This window comes from Salmo salar, chromosome ssa04 (assembly GCF_905237065.1).
Source record: "Salmo salar chromosome ssa04, Ssal_v3.1, whole genome shotgun sequence".
Taxonomy (NCBI): Eukaryota; Metazoa; Chordata; class Actinopteri; order Salmoniformes; family Salmonidae; genus Salmo; species Salmo salar.
This window is the reverse complement of record NC_059445.1, coordinates 53,290,457-53,311,903: the sequence shown is the minus strand read 5'-3', so window position 1 is coordinate 53,311,903 and position 21,447 is coordinate 53,290,457. Positions and strand designations below refer to the sequence as shown.

Below are 21,447 nucleotides of genomic sequence, written 5' to 3'. Positions count from 1 at the left end.
GCCACCATGGCCTATTTATTGCCTTAACTTACCTCATTTGCACTCACTGTATATAGACTTTTTGTTTTCTTTTGTTCTACTCTATTATTGACTGTATGTTTTGTTTATTCCATGTGTAACTGTGTTGTTGTATGTGTCGAATTGCTATGCTTTATTTATTTGATTTATTTTTTATTTCACCTTTATTTAACCAGGTAGGCAAGTTGTGAACAAGTTCTCATTTACAATTGCCAACCTGGCCAAGATAAAGCAAAGCAGTTCGACACATACAACAACACAGAGTTACACGTGGAGTAAAACAAACATACAGTCAATAATACAGTAGAAAAATAAGTCTACATACAATGTGGGCAAATGAGGTGAGATAAGGGAGGTAAAGGCAAAAAAGACCATGGCGGCAAAGTAAATACAATATAGCAAGTAAAACACTGGAATGGTAGATTTGTAGTGGAAGAAAGTGCAAAGTAGAAATAGAAATAATGGGGTGCAAAGGAGCAAAATAAATAAATACAGTAGGGGAAGAGGTAGTTGTTTGGGCTAAATTATAGATGGGCTATGTACAGGTGCAGTGATCTGTGAGCTGCTCTGACAACTGGTGCTTAAAGCTAGTGAGGGAGATAAGTGTTTCCAGTTTCAGAGATTTTTGTAGTTCGTTCCAGTCATTGACAGCAGAGAACTGTAAGGAGAGACGGCCAAAGGAGGAATTGGCTTTGGGGGTGACAAGAGAGATATACCTGCTGAAGCGCATGCTACAGGTGGGTGCTGCTACGGTGACCAGTGAGCTGAGATAATATCTTGCCAGGTCGCAGTTGCAAATGAGAACTTGTTCTCAACTAGCCTACCTGGTTAAATAAAGGTGAAATAAAATAAATAAAAAATAAACATCGAACGAGCGTCAGAGCCAGTGTAGTAGGATTCAATCTTAGTCCAGTATTGACAATTTGCCTGTTTGATGGTTTTTCTGAAGACATAGTGGGATTTCTTATAAGCTCCTTGAAAGTGGCAGCTCCAGCCTTGAGCTCGGTGTGGATGTTGCCTGTAATCCATGGCTTCTGGTTGGGAAATGTACGTACGGTCACTGTGGGGATGACGTCGTACTCCTCAATGCCATTGGATGAATCCCGGAACATATTCCAGTCTGTGCTAGCAAAACATCCCTGTAGGGTAGCATCCGCGTCATCTAACCACTTCCGTAATGAGCGAGTCACTGGTACTTCCTGCTTTTGTTTTTGCTTGTAAGCAGGAATCAGGAGAATAGAATTATGGTCAGAATTTTCTCATTTAGGGCAAGGGAGAGCTTTGAATGCTTCTCTGTGTGTGGAGTAAAGGTGGTCTAGAGTTTTTTTTTACTCTGACATGCTGGTAGAAATGAGGTAAAACGGATTTAAGTTTTCCTGCATTAAAGTCCCCAGCCACTAGGAGCGCCGCTTCTGGTCTTAGTGCCAGCATTGGTTTGTGGTGGTAAATAGACTGGTATGAATAAAATACAGTAGATGAGAACTCTCTTGGTAGATAGTGTGGTCTACAGCTTAAACAATGCGAAAAAACAAACACAATAGGACAGTTGGTAAGGAGCCCGTAAAATGCCAGCCTTCCCCTCCGGCACCATTATAGCATAGAGCAACTGGGGAGTCAAACTGAATGGGTGTGTCTACCACAATTGGAGTCACTCCATTTCATCCTTGCATAATTTTTTTTTTTTTACAGTTTTCAATTCATGAATTGACTGAAATGCTCTCCTTAAATATTTATCTTTGTTTCATGTAGTTATACAATCATGTAACTAAGAAATTCACTGGAAAGAAACCAGAAAATTATTGATTGATTTGTTGAATAGTCATGACTGGTTCGAGCTATCTGTCATGTCGTAACACAACGGTGGCGAAGGATATCATTGCTACTTAACACCGATCCAAGTTCAGTTTTGAGATTCATTGGCTTAGGGTTAGCTGGAAGCTTCTGACTGGTCTTGGAAATGTGACCTCTCCCCGCTTGGCTCGATGGGATTTGTAGTGATATACCCAACACAGCCAGATTTGTATACAGTCTTGTACCCTTAACCTTTTTTAAATTGACTATCATATTTGTTTATAAAATCTGACTTTATTAGTAAAATGACTCATTCAAGAATGTCACAAGTTAATTGACACGAGAAAACAGCAACTCTACAGAGCGCCAATGGCTACAATGAATGGCAGCGTTCCCCCTCGTCACCAGCGGAGCGCATCGGCCATATCCCCAGTGAGTGCGCATTCTTGGATCAGTACCACTGGAAAGTTTTTTGGGGTGACAATAATTTCCTCCAGGCTAGATGGGCTCCCGAGTGGGGCAGTGGTCTAAGGCACTGCATCTCAGTGCAAGAGTCATCACTGCAGTTCATATCCGGCTGTGATTGGGAGTCCCATAGGGCGGTGCACAATTGGTGCAGGTTTGGCCGGGGTAGGCAGTCATTGTAAATAATAATTTGTTCTTAACTGACTTGCCTAGTTAAAAAAAAAAGATGGAAGTCATATTGTACAATTTGTGTCTCCCCTTTTCGTAATTCATTTTTATTGATTTGTTTCCCACTGGGCATAGACGTCAATTCAAAGACTATTCCATGTTGGTTCAACGTAATTTCATTGAAATGACGTTGATTCAACCAGTGTGTGCCCAGTGGGTTGTCAGTGTCAGCAGAGTAGGTGTCTAATTTGTATCATATTAAAAAATATGTTGCTTATGTCTCCAGTCATATAGCCTAAAATGGATGTCGGCATTTGAAGTCGTCCATGTTGTGACTTGATAGCGTGTATTATGCATCTATTTCACGCTGCACTGTATGCACCATTCCACAAGTAAATGAGTCAATTTATGATGAAGTTAAGTAGTGGTTGACATTGTATATGCTGTTCCACAGACTTTTAAAGCTAATATTGCAGTGATAATTGATGGCTGGAGTCATTATTTGTATTTATTTTTCTTGTTTGTTTTCGTTGTTTTGTTTGAGATGTGTAGAAATGCAGTAAATGAGCTTCAATCCTTGGAATTCACACTCCACTTTGCCATACCCTAGGTTTAGCTGAACTGATGCCACTGGTTGGAGCTGGTGACTGAGATTTATGCTGCTCAGGGACACTGGGACAATGATTGATGAAGGTCTAGTCTCAGAACACCTAGGTGAGAGCATTCGGTATAGAGGGGTATAGCTGCAATCCAGACTACATGAAATCCTCACTACCACGTATATAATCCACCAAATTTGATCTAACTTGCAATGGACTACAATAAAACATAGTCAATGTAATTCCCTATGGTAAATGTATTGTACATGTGTTCTATCTACTTCAATTTAGGCATTGAAATATGACCATAGTGGGACAATTCTAGTTGCTTAGGTTACTAAAACATTTAAACGGTTAAAACAAAGAAATTAGAACTTGACAAATGCCAAATAAATGTACTTCACACCTCAATCAAAGTCACACATTCAATCAACTACAACTATGGTAACTGGATAGATTATTCAATCATTAAAGACACTTAGGGCACAGCTGATGGATAGTATGTATGGGACTTTATACATTTCTTTGGAATTTTTCAACCCTATGCTCCTATCAGAAAGTTATATAATATATATATTATATATAACTAAATTAATCACATTTATCTAATCTCCATTACTGTAAAGATAAACTTCAGCGGTAATGAGAAAAATGTAAATTATTTGGTCCAAAATCTATTTGAAGTGTGACTTTTAATTCAATTTCTCATCTACTCACATTCGCTTTACCCGGATAGCTGAATTCTACATTTAATGTCATTTCTGGATATCAGAGTATCCTGCCAAGCATCCTGCAAGTCTAATTTTGCTGTCTCTAACTCCAGGGATTTGAATGACATTATCATGACAACAATACCATGCCCTAGTTTTGAAAGTAGTTATTTCTGTGAATCCCAGGCTTGAATGTGCCCAAGGTAGATCGAAATACTTTATTTATTATTTAATCATGGCGTCTTTTCTTTCATTAAAAAACACAAAAGAGAGATAGTCAAGACATTATCTGTCAAGTTCTGAGACATCTCTGCTTCTCAGTTTTTGCTGTTTTTGGACATTAGGTTCTCCATGAGTAGAAGTGGAGACTGTGGACTCTCACTCAATGTGTTCTATAACTCTCACTCTATGTGTTCATATGTACCAACATGAATGGAGTTTTCAGTCATGAATTTCACAAGACACTTTTTGAAAGCAGGATAGTAGTTATACAGTACAGAAGGTCTACGTGATGTATGGTTGTACAGTATGTTGTGTATTTTGTAATATTTGTCCTATATAAATCCTTTACCCACCTTGTCCAGAAGGTTTGCTGTTTCCACTCATGGCTCCAGATCCTTGTCTCTGCAAAGAAAGATAAAGAAAGTTATCAATATTCCTCCTTCAACACTTTACATAAAGGGCAAAACTTTTAAGTAGACCAGTAGCCAGAAGGTAGCTGGTTCAAAAGTGGGAATTGAACACATACATGCATACATGTGTGAGCTTCAACTACCGTACATGAGAAAGAGTGTGTTCTACAGTAGCAGCTGAGCAGCAGATCCTACTGCTCTGCGGAGGAACACCCTCCCCATCCTGCCCATCACTACCTGAATTATTAATCCATGGCTTTCAATGAATTTCAAACACAGCAGCTCAGCTTTGAAGTTAGGCAGGCTGCTGAGGAGAGAAAACACAACAAATAATTTCTTCAGTTCTCGTATAGAAGCCAGAGGAAGGAACACTCATTTCGAGGCTTTGCCATCTGTCACACTGTTAGTGTGGGAAAAAAAATCACAAAGATTCACTGGGGTGTTGAGATAGCTTCCTTGTTGGGTCTCATCTATCTGTGTTATATTCTGTCACATGGTCTGAGATTGATACTGTGGCTCACCATAGGCTACTACCACCCTATGGTGATGCTACTAACACCCCCCTACTCTCTCAATCTCTTGTCCTTTCCCCCTCACTCCATTTTTACCTCTGTTTTCCTCTCCCCCTCTTTCTCTCTCCACTTTTCTATCTTCCAGTCTCTTCCTATCTGTAACATGAGCTGCTCGGTTTTGAAAGATATCGTGAATAACTGCAAAAATGTTGCTAAGGCTCTCCACTTTCTGGAGGACCAAGTTTTGAAATCTGTGGAATGCTCAGTGGAAGCAGAGTATGATAGCTAAGGAGAAAATTCAGACAATTGATTGCAAATGCTAAGGGAGTCAAAAAGAGAACACAGGCTGTTGTATAAAACACCTGTCCCGGATTGCATCTTCAAACGATGGACAACCATGGCATCCATGATAGAGAGGGAGAAGGGTTCATCCATGTATTTGGGTAAGACAGTCTAGCTAAGAGAGTCTAAGTACATTTTCAGATGTTATATGTTTCCAATTTAGTCAGAAAGTCGTTATCATTGCAAGTTAAAGCGTACTGTTAGCTAGCTAACGTTACGTCTATGATATGTAGTAATATTATTCATATCTCCGAGCCATTTGCATTACTATGTATAGCCTAATGTATAGCCTAGCTAACATTGAACCTAGTTGGTTAGATTTAACTACATGTAAATTCATGCAGGGTAGTAACGTTATGAGTTGGAATTATGGTTCATTGTTTAGCTAGCTACATGTCAAAACAAAAGACTCCACTATGCAAGTAACCATTTCACTGTCCCGTTTACACCTTCTGTATCCTGTGCATGTGACAAATAAACGTTGATTTTATTTAATATAGTGTGTGTTTACCAGAGACGGTAATGTGAAGAACACCAAAGTCAAATTAGGATATAACGTTAGGCCAACGAGACACTGTCCAAGTTCTCCAGTAGAATGCCCTGCTTTTATTTAGTCACACGCAGAACAAATTAGCTCGCCAATCACTTGTAAATAAGGTTCTTGTTGTGAGTTTATTTTCCTGTAATAATGAATACAAATTAGCTGAAGTTAATATGTTGACAGCTATATGATATGGTAATTATTTGAACTGGCTAGCCAACTAACTTAACGTTAACTAGCTAGCTAACAAGCTAGAATTGACCCAAAACATTGTTTAGAAAGTTGCTTTTAGTTGCCTGGTTTGCTAGATTGAAAAATGTATACATTTGTTTTTAAACGGATGGGTTTATTGGTGTTAAAATAGACCAGTTATGCTACTTTGGAACAACAAGCTGCTGATTTTTTTGTTTATACTTTTTCATAACGACAATGACAAGTTTGCTGTTGGACGACAATAGAATGTTCATGATGTCACTGCAACAACTGTATACAGACATGTCGATAGACGTAGTATAAACCAGCCTTTAGTCTTGAAATCTTTGGTTGTTTAGTACATTACCGTACTCACTGTTTAGCACATGACCTCACATGTGAATCATTAAAGAGATGGGTGGGGCTAAGGCTAAAGAGGATATGAACCATGCTGAATGGGTGTAGCCAAAGAAGAGCTCTCCAGTAGGTGTACCAAATCATTCAAGGGCCATTTTCTCAAAAGTGGGGTAGCAAGTTTATCAAAATTCAAAGCAGAATTACTTTCCCATTGTCTCCTCAAATGTAGTGTATGATACAGATGAAGGTGGAAGTTTACATACACTTAGGTTGGAGTCATTAAAACTAGTTTTTCAACCACTCCACAAATTTCTTGTTAACAAACTATAGTTTTGGCAAGTCGTTTAGGACTTGTGCATGACACAAGTCATTTTTCCAACAATTGTTAACAGACAGATTTCACTTAATCACAATTCCAGTGGGTCAGAAGTTTACATACACCAAGTTGAATGTGCCTTTAAACAGCTTGGAAAATTCCAGAAAAGTATGTCATGGCTTTAGAAGCTTCTGATAGGCTAATTGACATCATTTGAGTCAATTGGAGGTGCACCTGTGGATGTATTTCAAGGCCTACCTTCAAACTCAGTGCCTCTTTGCTTGACATCATGGGAAAATCAAAAGAAATCAGCCAAGACCCATAAAAAAAAATTGTAGACCGCCACAAGCCTGGTTCATCCTTGGGAGCAATTTCCAAACGCCTGAAGGTACCACGTTCATCTGTACAAACAATAGTATGCAAGTATAAACACCATGGGACCACGCAGCTGTCATACCGCTCAAGAAGGAGACGCGTTCTGTCTCCTAGAGATGAACGTACTTTGGTGCGAGAAGTGCAAATCAATCCCAGAACAACATCAAAGGACCTTGTGAAGATGCTGGACGAAACAGGTACAAAAGTATCTATATCCACAGTAAAACGAGTCCTATATTGACATAACCTGAAAGGCTGCTCAGCAAGGAAGAAGCCACTGCTCCAAAACCGCCATAAAAAAAGCCAGACTACGGTTTGCAACTGCACATGGGGACAAAGATGGTACTTTTTGGAGAAATGCCCTCTGGTCTGATGAAACAAAAATGGAACTGTTTGGCCATAATGATCATCGTTATGTTTGGAGGAAAAAGGGGGACGCTTGTAAGCCGAAGAACACCATCCCAACCGTGAAGAACGGGGGTGGCAGCATCATGTTGTGGGGGTGCTTTGCTGCAGGAGGGACTGGTGCACTTCACAAAATAGATGGCATCATGAGGAGGGGAAAATATGTGGATGTATTGAAACAACATCTCAAGACATCAGTCAGGAAGTTAAAGCTTGGTCGCAAATGGGTCTTCCAAATGGACAATGACCCCAAGCTTACTTCCAAAGTTGTGACAAAAAGGAAAACAAAGTCAAGTTATTGGAGTGGCCATCACAAAGCCCTGATCTCAATCCTATAGAAAATGTGTGGGTAGAACTGAAAAGGGGTGTGCGAGCAAGGAGGCCTTCAAACCTGACTCAGTTACACCAGCTCTGTCAGGAGGAACGGGCCAAAATTCACCCAACTTATTGTGGGAAGCTTGTGGAAGGCTACCCGAAACCTTTGACCCAAGTTAAACAATTTAAAGGTAATGCTACCAAATACTAATTGTGTGTATGTAAACTTCTGACCCACTGGGAATGTGACGAAAGAAATAAAAGCTGAAATAAATCATTCTCTCTACAAATATTCTGACATTTCACATTCTTAAAATAAGGTGGTGATCCTAACTGACCTAAGACAGGAATTTTTACTAAGACTAAATGTCAGGAATTGTGAAAAACTGAGTTTAAATGTATTTGGCTAAGGTGTATGTAAACTTCCGACTTCAACTGTATATAATTTTCTAGCTCCGAGTCTCTACTTTTATCCAATGTAAAAAACACAATTCAAATTTTGCTACATAAGATCGAGCCGGTCAGTCACATTTCACAACTGGAGAGGATACTTTTATTGCTTTTTCCACTGGTGCTGTTGTGATTTACAGTAGAGCTGCTCAACACATATAGAGTGGTTAGAGGTTAATAAAGAAACAGTCATCGCTATCTAATCTGCTCTAACCCTGTTGTTGCTCATTGTCATTGGTGACCCTGTAATAGTTTGTTTGTTTTCTCTTTAATCACACGCAACCAGCGGCCAACAGATGTTATAGGCAGCAGCTGTGCTGAAATCCATCACCATAAAGGATGGTTTCTCTTACTCTACATCAGTTTGAGGTGAATCTCTGATTCAGGATTGCATCAGCTTTTTGAGCATGCCCCAATCTCTACACCCTCCCTCCCTTCCTCCTCCCCCTCTCTGTGATCCCTCTATCTGCCTGGATACGGTTAGAACTTACATAACCAGGCTGGTCATAATGTTCAAGAGGATTACTCTGAACAGACTGGCACATTTTCCCCACATTATTCCTCTTTCTTCTAAATTAATTTCTCTCCAGTGAGGCTCTTATCTCTCCCTCTTTCAGCTCTATTTTTGTTAAACAGCGCCTAATAAATGTGTAATTTTTTTTAAAATGTGTATTTAGACGACATGACTGAATTTCAAATGAAACATTTGTCACAGCTCCTTGATTTTCACATTCTCTTCGCTCACTTCGGCTTAGCTCCTTGATGATTATTGTTCCCTTGCTCATGCCAACTTTTGTCAAAGTCCTGCCAGCAACATCATCAACAAACCATTCAAATCCTCATTATGTATTCTATATAGTACATAATTATGGATCACATACTCATTGTGTTGTGGCGGCTTTCCACACATTACCATTTCACTATACCAAACACAGGCGCAACGAAGTGTGGGCCGCTGTCAGATGAAGTGATGAGTCTGTATCACTCTGTTGTCCAGAATAAATGGAGTTACATGTGGGGCGCAGTCCCTATCTGAGCCACTCTACTACTGTAGGGGTAAATACTGGATTCTGTACCAGGAACCACTACAATCCCTTTAAGTGGGCACACAACAAAATACATCCTCATACACCCTCTGACTTCTTTTCCCTCTGTTTTTTTTCCTCGCAGGTCTTGTCCTGGAGGCAGAACTGAGTGTTTTCCCCTTTAATCTCACAAAATGTTAGGCATGATGCAAGATAGGATTCCAAACAGATGTAAATAACAAGTATTGCATATCCAGCAAGCTAGCTAGCTAGGTTAACTAGCAAATAGTAAGGATAAACAATAATACAACAATTTACTGTTGTAAATCTCTGAAACTGAAGCTGGTTTTACTATAAAAAATATTTGCCTAAGCATGCCTGATAGACATGGCTGCAGGTCAATATTGTCTGCCTACCTACCTACCATTTGTACAGTCTGGTCACTGTGCAAAGTTTGAATGTTATGCCATATTTCCTTCTATAAGGCTAGATATTGTGAATGTAATGCCTGTGCACATGCATGCATGTTCAACTAGTCTACGCTAATGTTGATGTTATGCTGGCACAGTTCCACTGTTTTTCAAACTGTACAATAGAGTATCATTGTTTATTGTCTTACAGAAAATACAAGATGGCTGGGCTTTTTCCTGGAGTGGATTCTAGATACAAAAACAGAATTCATTTGGTTGCGTGTGTCATTGTAGCAGAACTGTATCCCTCTCGAAGGATTATACATTATGCTCGATTTCAAGCAGATGACTCATGAGGAGCTGAATGGCAGTTTGATCATGACCACACTCCCCCCACAGATTTACAAATATTCCTTGAATTTACTGTACGTTTCTTTGGAATGGCCATTTCATAATGACCACCTCTCCCATCATCTGCGGATCACCAGTTATTTTAACAACAGATTGTTACACCAGATAATGTCATTTAACTATATTTGACGTATCCATTACTGGCAGTTACAGGATAGGTACTGTTTTGTGTAACACAGAGAATTTGACCAACCTTCGTCCTCAATTCAGGGAAACAGGAGTCTCATAAAAACCTTTTTTGGTCCATAAAGTTATCCAACAATATGTGCACCGCCATCGTGTCTATTTCAAGTCTTCTCACTCACTGATCGAGACAGGTGGGTGTCCACCCCAAAGTGCTGCATGGCATGATGCTACAGAGCCCTGTACAGCTTATATAAATATATTCAGTGTATCCATAAAGGCAGACAATTTTCAAAGATTGATAGAAAATATCCATATTTATTTTATTGTGGTTATAAATCAGGGCTCTCCAACCATGTTCCTGGAGAGCTATTGTCCTGTATGTTCACTCCAACCCTAATCTAGCACACCTGATTCTAATTATTAGCTGGATAATAAGCTGAACCAGGTTAGTTACAACTGCGATTGGAGTGAAAACCTACAGGAGGGTAGCTCTCCAGGAACCGGGTTAGAGACCCCTGTTCTACCACAGGAGGTTGGTGGCACCTTAATTGAGGAGGACGGGCTTGTGGTAATGGCTGGAGTGGAATTGTACCAAATACATCAAACACATGGTTTCCATGTGCTAACGTGCAAGCTAGCTAACGTTAGGTTACCTGTTTTGTTGTGAAGGAAACAAATCGATGGTATCGCATCACTTCTCAGCTGTCATCAAAATGGATTGCCCATCAGTTCAGCCTGAAAATCCCTCTGATAATCGTTGGTCACGGCATCATTCTTGATAGCCCAAGCCACCAGCAGAGTTGGGGTGAATCTCTGGTAGGTAGAACGGTGAAAGGTAACACATTTTCACGCATGTTTGTAATTAGCCCAAGCCAGGCACAGAACACCACATGGACATGATGACAAAAATTACAGAAAAAACAAACCTTTTCAACCAAAAAATTGTCTAGAGAAGTTCAGAGATTACTATGTGTTGGTTGTTCTAAGTAAAGAACTCCATTATTCACACCCCCCTCTTCCTAGCGGGAGATATCAGCGTTCGCTATGAATGCCAGACTGCTGTTCACTATGAGCAGACGAATACACAGGGAGTTGAAACTTCCCGATTCTACCAGTGAAATGAAAATGTGCTAGTTGTAGCTTGTGGTTTGGATAATTGTGATGTTTATGATAAAAATATAATGTTGTTAATATAGTATTGACTATATGCCGTGGCAGAGCCAGGGTGAAATTCCCCTTTAACATAACAACCTGGTCAGTTGGGCTCTTTTGTGGTTGTTTCTTTGTTGTACCTCTGTGGATTGGCATCATTAGTCCACCAATAAAGAGGCATGAGAAAAGAGATGGGCAGCCTGAACTTGTAAGCAGGAAAAATGTTTTGTGACATCTTCCATCAAAGTGGAGAGAAAGCAGTAGATCCTGAATATTTGGTGCTTCAGGGTTTGGGGAGATACAAACTGCCTTTTCTTTTTGTGTGAAACTCATGCAAAATAGCAGCTTTTGCATTTTCTAGCCAATAATCAAATACCCACACACGTTAATTTGTGACTGGCAAGAGCCTCACCACAATACAAGAGGAGACATTGACATGATCCGTACAAACGTATGACTGCTATTAGCATTTTGTCTCATGGGGGAGAGCTTAAATTAAAATGTATGTCACAATGTGCACTGGCAGTTTGGTACTGAGGGGAGACCAGCACCTGAAACCCTGTCCCTGGTAGACCCAGCATCCACACACACACACACACACACACACACACACACACCACGCACACCTCCTCCACTGCTCTCTTCCTCTCCCTCTCCTCTCTTCCTCTCCTCTCCCTTTCCTATCTGCTCTCCTCTCCTCTTTTGTCCCTCTCCTCCGCTCTCCCTCCTCTCACCTCCACTGTGTTTAACTGCATTAACCAACATACCTACAGTGGGGGAAAAAAGTATTTGATCCCCTGCTGATGTTTGTACGTTTGCCCACTTACAAAGAAATGATCAGTCTATAATTTTAATAGTAGGTTTATTTGAACAGTGAGAGACAGAATAACAACAAAAATATCCAGAAAAACGCATGTCAAAAATGTTATAAATTGATTTGCATTTTAATGAGGGAAATAAGTATTTAAACCCCTCTCAATCAGAAAGATTTCTGGCTCCCAGGCGTCTTTTATACAGGTAACGAGCTGAGATTAGGAGCACACTCTTAAAGGGAGTGCTCCTAACCGCAGCTTGTAACCTGTAAAAAAGACACCTGTCCACAGAAGCAATCAATCAGATTCCAAACTCTCCACCATGGCCAAGACCAAAGAGCTCTCCAAGGATGACAGGGACAAGATTGTAGACCTACACAAGGCTGGAATGGGCTACAAGACCATCGCCAAGCAGCTTGGTGAGGAGGTGACAACATTTGGTGCGATTATTCGCAAATGGAAGAAACACAAAAGAACTGTCAATATCCCTCGGCCTGGGGCTCCATGCAAGGTCTCACCTCGTGGAGTTGCAATGATCATGAGAACGGTGAGGAATCAGCCCAGAACTACACGGGAGGATCTTGTCAATAATCTCAAGGCAGCTGGGACCATAGTCACCAAGAAAACAATTGTGGCCTAGCCAGTCTCCAGACCTTAATCCCATAGAAAATCTGTGGAGGGAGCTGAAGGTTCGAGTTGCCAAACGTCAGCCTCGAAACCTTAATGACTTGGAGAAGATCTGCAAAGAGGAGTGGGACAAAATCCCTCCTGAGATGTGTGCAAACCTGGTGGCCAACTACAAGAAACATCTGACCTCTGTGATTGCCAACAAGGGTTTTGCCACCAAGTACTAAGTCATGTTTTGCAGAGGGGTCAAATACTTATTTCCCTCATTAAAATGCTAATCATTTTATAACATTTTTGACATGCGTTTTTCTGGATTTTTTTGTTGTTATTCTGTCTCTCACTGTTCAAATAAACGTACTATTAAAATTATAGACTGATCATTTCTTTGTAAGTGGGCAAACGTACAAAATCAGCAGGGGATCAAATACTTTTTCCCCCCACTGTATCATAAAGAATGACCTTGTCTACCCCTCATCTCATCTTCACTGATAGAGATGTTCATGACATGAAAGCCTTGGACACAGAGAGTCATGACTGGAGGAGACTGGAGTCATGACCCCCCATCAGAGTAATGAATGAAAGGTGATACGGTGAAACACTTAGGAATACAGCACCAAGAGCCAGTCTAACAAAGCTTTTACACTACGACACCTTTTGCACATTAAAATGAGAGGACAAATAAAGATTAAAAGAAGGAGTAGAAAAATATAAATAGTTAGAGCATGTTTTACTGGATCTACTCTACACTTTTCCCTGTCGCATAAGCTTGGTATATGAATACATTCATTTGGACAACTGACTAGGTATCCCCTTTCCTTTCCCTATGTGGTCCTGAAAATATGAAATCTCAAACCTCAGCATCCCTGAAAGGTAGCGGAGCAGAGCAGGGGTGAGGGGCAGATTTACAAAATGCTTAGTGATGCTGAGGCATCAATGTGAACAGTCTTCGCCCGTTCTGGGTTACAGAGGAAGAGCTTGCGGCCAGCTCCTGAACTCAGTGGCCGGGCATTCTATGGTGAACACTTGTGGTTGTGGGTCACACTCCCTGACCATGTTGTGCTGATGGTCATTCAGGAGTGCCGTGCAGACACATTGAGACATCTGTCACAACATTATGTCAGACTCACACTGAACACACCAGCTCGCCATTTAGAATTTTACACTGCATGCAGGCAAAGGCATAATATATATATATATATATATATATATATATATATATATATACACTGCTCAAAAAAATAAAGGGAACACTTAAACAACACAATGTAACTCCAAGTCAATCACACTTCTGTGAAATCAAACTGTCCACTTAGGAAGCAACACTGATTGACAATAAATTTCACATGCTGTTGTGCAAATGGAATAGACAACAGGTGGAAATTATAGGCAATAAGCAAGACACCCCCAATAAAGGAGTGGTTCAGCAGGTGGTGACCACAGACCACTTCTCAGTTTCTATGCTTCCTGGCTGATGTTTTGGTCACTTTTGAATGCTGGCGGTGCTTTCACTCTAGTGGTAGCATGAGACGGAGTCTACAACCCACACAAGTGGCTCAGGTAGTGCAGCTCATCCAGGATGGCACATCAATGCGAGCTGTGGCAAGAAGGTTTGCTGTGTCTGTCAGCGTAGTGTCCAGAGCATGGAGGCGCTACCAGGAGACAGGCCAGTACATCAGGAGACGTGGAGGAGGCCATAGGAGGGCATCAACCCAGCAGCAGGACCGCTACCTCCGCCTTTGTGCAAGGAGGAGCAGGAGGAGCACTGCCAGAGCCCTGCAAAATGACCTCCAGCAGGCCACAAATGTGCATGTGTCTGCTCAAACGGTCAGAAACAGACTCCATGAGGGTGGTATGAGGGCCCGACGTCCACAGGTGGGGGTTGTGCTTACAGCCCAACACCGTGCAGGACGTTTGGCATTTGCCAGAGAATACCAAGATTGGCAAATTCGCCACTGGCGCCCATGGGTTCTTCACAGATGAAAGCAGGTTCACACTGAGCACGTGACAGACGTGACAGAGTCTGGAGATGCCGTGGAGAACGTTCTGCTGCCTGCAACATCCTCCAGCATGACCGGTTTGGCGGTGGGTCAGTCATGGTGTGGGGTGGCATTTCTTTGGGGGGCCGCACAGCCCTCCATGTGCTCGCCAGAGGTAGCCTGACTGCCATTAGGTACCGAGATGAGATCCTCAGACCCCTTGTGAGACCATATGCTGGTGCGGTTGGCCCTGGGTTCCTCCTAATGCAAGACAATGCTAGACCTCATGTGGCTGGAGTGTGTCAGCAGTTCCTGCAAGAGGAAGGCATTGATGCTATGGACTGGCCCGCCCGTTCCCCAGACCTGAATCCAATTCAGCACATCTGGGACATCATGTCTCGCTCCATCCACCAACGCCACGTTGCACCACAGACTGTCCAGGAGTTGGCGGATGCTTTAGTCCAGGTCTGGGAGGAGATCCTTCAGGACACCATCCGCCACCTCATCAGGAGCATGCCCAGGCGTTGTAGGGAGGTCATACAGGCACATGGAGGCCACACACACTACTGAGCCTCATTTTGACTTGTTTTAAGGACATTACATCAAAGTTGGATCAGCCTGTAGTGTGGTTTTCCACTTTAATTTTGAGTGTGACTCCAAATCCAGACCTCCATGGGTTGATAAATTGGATTTCCATTGATTATTTTTGTGTGATTTTGTTGTCAGCACATTCAACTATGTAAAGAAAAAAGTATTTAATAAGATTATTTCTTTCATTCAGATCTAGGATGTGTTGTTTAAGTGTTCCCTTTATTTTTTTGAGCAGTATATATATATATATATATATATATATATATATATATATATATATATATATATATATAAACACAAGCCAAAACAACAACCAAAACAACAGATTCTCCTTCTGGGCCACCAAGCAGCACAGCACAGCCATTTCCAGAAATGCCACTCATTAGGAGTAGGAGATAGGAGAAAGAGGAACAACAACAGCGGCCATGGTCCACTGAGTCCATAGCATAGAGTCTTTCACCGAGACTCAGGCTGTAACATGGCCAGTTAAACAGTGAGTGGGCACAGTAACTGCAGGAAGTGAAAAGATAATGAGTCCATGGCATTCATTCAGTTCAGTCAATTCCCAGCTGACAGGCATCATGGGCACAGCTTGGACTGAGGCGCTAAGGCGCTGCTTGTCACGTCACACTCCCCCCAGAGAAGACAAGATGTTTGCCTGCTCCCAGTCCCATATGTTGGAGCTGGAGAGGGAGATTAACTCATGGGACGACGGTGATGATGGTGATAGTAGTAATGATGATGTTTTCAGCACATAAGGCTTGTTTTTCCTTACATGGTTGAGTCATAGGATATAGTAAGCACACAGCTCTCACAGCTGGTAGATAACACAGCATAAAGAGCTGTGGTTCTGGTGTGTCAGTAATCCCCCTGGGCATGCCCAGCCCAGTCTGGTCCTATATCCCATTGTAGAGCTTGGCACACACCACAGCGCAGTGCGTTTAACCTGGTGCCACCTAGAGGTCTGCACTCAGCACTCCACAGCCATTCAGTCTGACTCTTCAGCCTGTATGCCTGCCTGGCATTGCCACCCAAAGTCACGTCCTCTACTCATTGCATTTTAGTTTTAGAGTTTATTTAAAAATTGCTTTGTTGATTTTTAAACCACTACATGGCCTGGTATCCGAATACATGTCTGATATGCTTTTAAGGTATGTGCCCGGTCGGCCCCTCAGATCTTCTGGCACTGATCTTTAAGTTGTTCTAAATGTCAGAACCAAAACTTTTGGTGAGGCTACCTTAAGATCCCGGACTGCATCTTTAGTTAATGTATTCATCTCATCTCTCATGATTAAACTGAGTCAGATCTCTGATATAGTCTAAACATAGAGTAAGTGATGATCTGATCTTCGATGATAAAGACGTACTGTATGTTCAACCATTAATATCATTTATATAAAGCACGCTCTCACATCCCACAGTGATGTGATCAAAGGATGCCGTGGTAGTATTGGGGGGTTGAATTAGCCAAATAAATAAATGATATATCCTTGTGGCCGTTTCTAGGGGTATTTTGGGTGTTTCTGTGAGCTTGGTCTCTCCAGAGGGGCTCCACACTGCACTGAGTGTCTATTAACTATTCAACAAGGAGAGGAGGAGACGCTAGGCGAACTAGGCCACAGATGACAATGTCGGCAACTCAGCCCCAACCAACACATTACAACGCCTCAGCAACCCCAGCGTGGTGGGGAGTGCAGGGGAAGGGACTCAGGAGCTCAAAGGGATAGGAGAGAGGTGGGAGCAGAAGGGAAGCATGGTGCTTGTATGATGGAGCCGGCTGCTGAGACAGGGTCACTGGGTGACTCAGACACCGGACCATAACAGCTATAGTTTGGTTGTGTAGCCAAACACGTTCACTCAAGCTTAGTGGGTTTTCTGCTGTCTAGCCCCCATTGTGATTTGGTAATATACATGGACACTGAAATTGTATCCACCTAAGTGTTGTGTGCTCACCTAAGCTTATCTACAGTTGCATTCGGAAAGTATTCAGACCCCTTTTTCCACATTTTGCTACGTTACAGCCTTATTCTAAAATTGATTAAATCATTTCCCCCCCCCCTCAATCAATCTACACACAATACCCAATAATGACAAAGTAAAAACAGATGACATTTGTTTTTGTACATTTATTACAAATAAAAAACTTAAATATCACATTTACATAAGTATTCAGATTATTTACTCAGTACTTTGTTGAAGCACCTTTTGCAGCGATTACAGCCTCGAGTCTTCTTGGGTATGATGCTATAAGCTTGGCACACCAGTATTTGGGGAGTTTCTCCCATTCTTCTCTGCAAATCCTCTCAAGCTCTGTCAGGTTGCATGGGGAGCATCGCTGCACAGCTATTTTCAGGTCTCTCCAGCGATGTTCTATCGGTTCAAGTCAGGGCTCTGGCTTAGGGTCGTTGTCCTGTTGGAATGTGAACCTCCACCCCAGTCTGAGGTCCTGAGCGCTCTCAATGATCTCGCTGTACTTTGCGCCGTTCAGCTTTCCCTCGATCCTGACTAGTCTCCCAGTCCCTGTCATTGAAAAACATCCCCACAGCCTGATGCTGCCACCACCATGCTTCACCGTAGGGATGGTGCCAGGTTTCCTCCAGATGTGACGCTTGGTATTCAGGCCAAAGAGTTCAATCTTGGTTTCATCAGACCAGAGAATCTTGTTTCTCATGGTCTGAGAGTCCTTTTTTGGCAAACTCCAAGAGGGCTGTCATGTGCCTTTTACTGGCCACTCTACCATAAAGGCCTGATTGGTGGAGTGCTGCAGAGATGGTTGTCCTTCTGGAAAGTTCTCTCATCTCCACAGAGGAACTCTGGAGCTCTGTCAGAGTGACCATTGGGTTCTTGGCCACCTCCCTGACCAAGACCCTTCTCCCCTGAATTCTCAGTTTGGCCAAGTCTTGGTGGTTCCAAACTTCTTCCATTTAAGAATGATGGAGGCCACTGTGTTCTTGAGGACCTTCAATGCTGCAGAGCTCTTTTGGTACCCTTCCCCAAATCTGTGCCTTGACACAATCCTGTCTCAGAGCTCTAAAGACAATTCCTTCGACCTCATGGCTTGGTTTTTGCTCTGACATGTGCTGTCAACTGTGGGACCATATATAGACAGGTGTGTGCCTTTCCAAATCATGTCCAATCAATTGAATTTACCAGGTGGACTCCAGGTGGACTCCAATCAAGTTGTAGAAACATCTCAAGGATGATCAATGGAAAGAGGATGCACCTGTGCTCAATTTCAAGTCTCATAGCAAAGGGTCTGAATAGTTATGTAAATAAGGTATTTCTGTTTTTTATTTTTAATACATTTCCCCAAATTTCTAAAAACTTGATTTTGCTTTGTCATTATGGGGTATTGTGTGTAGATTGATGAGGGAAAAAAAGGATTTACTCCATTTTAGAATGAGGCTGTAACGTAACAAAATGTTGAAAAAGGGAAGGGGTCTGAATACTTTCCGAATGCACTGTATGTGTTTACCTACATTTTTTTCTATTGGCCCCATTGTGATTTGAATTGTTGCTTGGTAAATGAAACAAGCTATAAACCGACTGATTAGGGGAAATGTAGATTATTCAAATGAACCATTTTAACCAGTGACCAATGGAACCCTCAAATTAACCTATGAAGAACTCCTCCCTCACTACATTACCAGGTGTCGAAAGCAATTATCACACAGCAACGTTCTAGACGAGACACAAGAAGAAAGTGTCCTTTGAATTAATGCTTTCAAGTAAGAGCTTTGAGCTGAGATGGACTTTACTGTCACTATCCCAAGCTCTATGGGAGGAAAGGGAGCCAAGGTTGTACTCAGCGCAGCTGCCAACACATTAGATAACTCTGACTTGCAGCACCATATCCACCTGTTTACAGCACGATACCCACCTTTAAAGGTTCAGGCTTGGCAAAGTTGGATGGAGCAGTGCTAACATTCCTTACATGCGCATCCAGAAAGTATTACTTAGCCTACTAGTCTCTGGAATCCTGTCAAGTATCCATCTAACTTGACGAGTAGCGCTACAATACCTGCTCACTCAGCAGACGCACAGCAGCCATGTTTAGAGGATAGAGGAAGTCCATGTTGGAATGGGATGGGGTAAAGGAAAATGTCATCCTCTCATGCATTAAGGCTCTGGTGTTGGACGGCACAGTTAGGGCATTCAACTTGGTTTGACTTGTCCATCCTAAAACTGAACCTGACATCATCATTATTAAAAACAGCCTAGGTCAGTGATGCCCCTGAGAGAAGGAAAGTTAGGGGATGACCTTGGTGGTAGGAGTGACCATGAAATGCCCCTGAGAGAAGGAAAGTTAGGGGATGACCTTGGTGGTAGGAGTGACCGTGAAGAAAGACAGTTCGGAGATGGCCTCATCTTCGTGACAGCATGTTTCATGATTAACTACTCATGGTGTGATTGTGAAAGCATACATAAACTGAAGTCCTTTTGTTCACCGGACCTAAAATACCTCACAATCAAACGCCGACCGTATTACCTCCCAAGAGAATTCTCTTCGGTTGTAGTCACAGCTGTGTATATTCCCCCTCAAGCCGATACCATGACGGCCCTCAAAGAACTACGCTGGACAATTTTTTTTGTTAGATACTACTGCACTGTGGGAGCTAGGAACACAAGCATTTCGCTACACCCGCTATAACATCTGATAAATATGTGTATGTGACCAATAAAATTTGATTTGATTTGATTATGGGAGCAGAGTTTTGCCTTTTCATTCAGTCTGCACACTGATGGAAAATTCCAATGACAATAACAAGATACTGTCAAACTATAATGTAAATTCTTTATATTTGTCTTTCCGTCCATACTTGCTGAAAGGTTCATCTCCTATATTACTGTCTTTGTATAAAGATCATTATCATTCCATGCATTTAGTCAGGTACTTCCATTGGCATCCAATCTGCCCTGGATGCCCCTCCATGACATGGTAACAGAACCATCATTCCCTCACTGACGTCTATGTGGTGTTCTAACTACAGTATTCATTATCAGACAGGCAGGCAATAAGTAACAGTTTTTCTCCCTGCTGGAATAATCTGAGCAAAACTAATGATACAACACCATGGTTTCCTCATAAAACATTAACACGGCATTAGCCAGACTCCAGGGCTCTCAGCACACATCCAACTAACTTCACTGCATCCTTCAGCAGCACATTTCTGCTCGACATCAGGGCCTGTATTCACAAAGCATCTCAGCGTAGGAGTGCTGTTTTAGGATCAGTTTTGCCTTTTAAAATATAATGAATGGACAGGGGGGAGCTGATCCTGGATCCACACGCCTACTCCGAGACGCTTAATGAATACAGGCCCAGAACACATGAAGGCTGTTGTCAACACTGTCATTCTATGAGGATGAGTAATCAACATGAGCGGTAAGTCCATACAGTAAATCCTGTCCCTCAGTCCTAGCTTGAGGACAATATGTAGCTAAATGGTTATTGTACAGTAAGTGAAATCCTTCGGCATCACACGGACTGTGTTACGAAAGCATCATAAAAACAATGGGGTCTTAGCACTTCTTCAACCTCAGGCGGCTGAAGAAATTTGACATAACCCAAAAACTTCTACAGATGCACCATTGAGAGCATTCTGTCAGGCAACTCCATGCAGGCAACTCCATGGCTCCTCAGAGGGTGGTGCGGTCAGCACAACGCATCACCGGGGGCACGCTGCTTGCCCTCCAAGACATTTACAGCACCGTTGTCAAAGGAAGGCCAAGAAGATCATTAAGGACCTCAGCCACCCAAGCCACGGTTTCTACCATTTAACAGACAGGGACGGTACAGATGCATCAGAACCGGGACCGAGAGAGTGAGAAACAGCTTCTATCACCAGGACCCCGTTTTTAAAGTTATCTGGATTTCGCCTATCGGTTAGGAATAAATGCATAGAAATAGAATGAATAGTACGGACAAATCACTCCCGTTCTACTCATTTTATTTCTATGCATTTAATCCTATCCAATAAGAGAAATCCAGATACAGTTGAAGTCGGAAGTTTACATACACCTTAGCCAAATACATTTAAACTCAGTTTAATAATTCCTGACATTTAATCCTAGTAAAGATTCCCTGTCTTAGGTCAGTTAGGATCACCACTTTATTTTAAAAATGTG

The 21,447-nt window shown here is 42.0% G+C and overlaps 1 protein-coding gene across 1 annotated transcript in view; it reads right to left on the bottom strand.

Annotated features, from left to right (window-relative positions):
• Positions 1-21,447, bottom strand: part of LOC106603560 (calmodulin regulator protein PCP4) — a 40,366-nt gene that overhangs the window by 7,535 nt on the left and 11,384 nt on the right. The window contains exon 2 of the mRNA XM_014197412.2: positions 4,327-4,375. Within this exon, the coding sequence (XP_014052887.2) occupies positions 4,327-4,375 (49 nt within the window). The remainder of the gene's footprint in view (positions 1-4,326; positions 4,376-21,447) is intronic.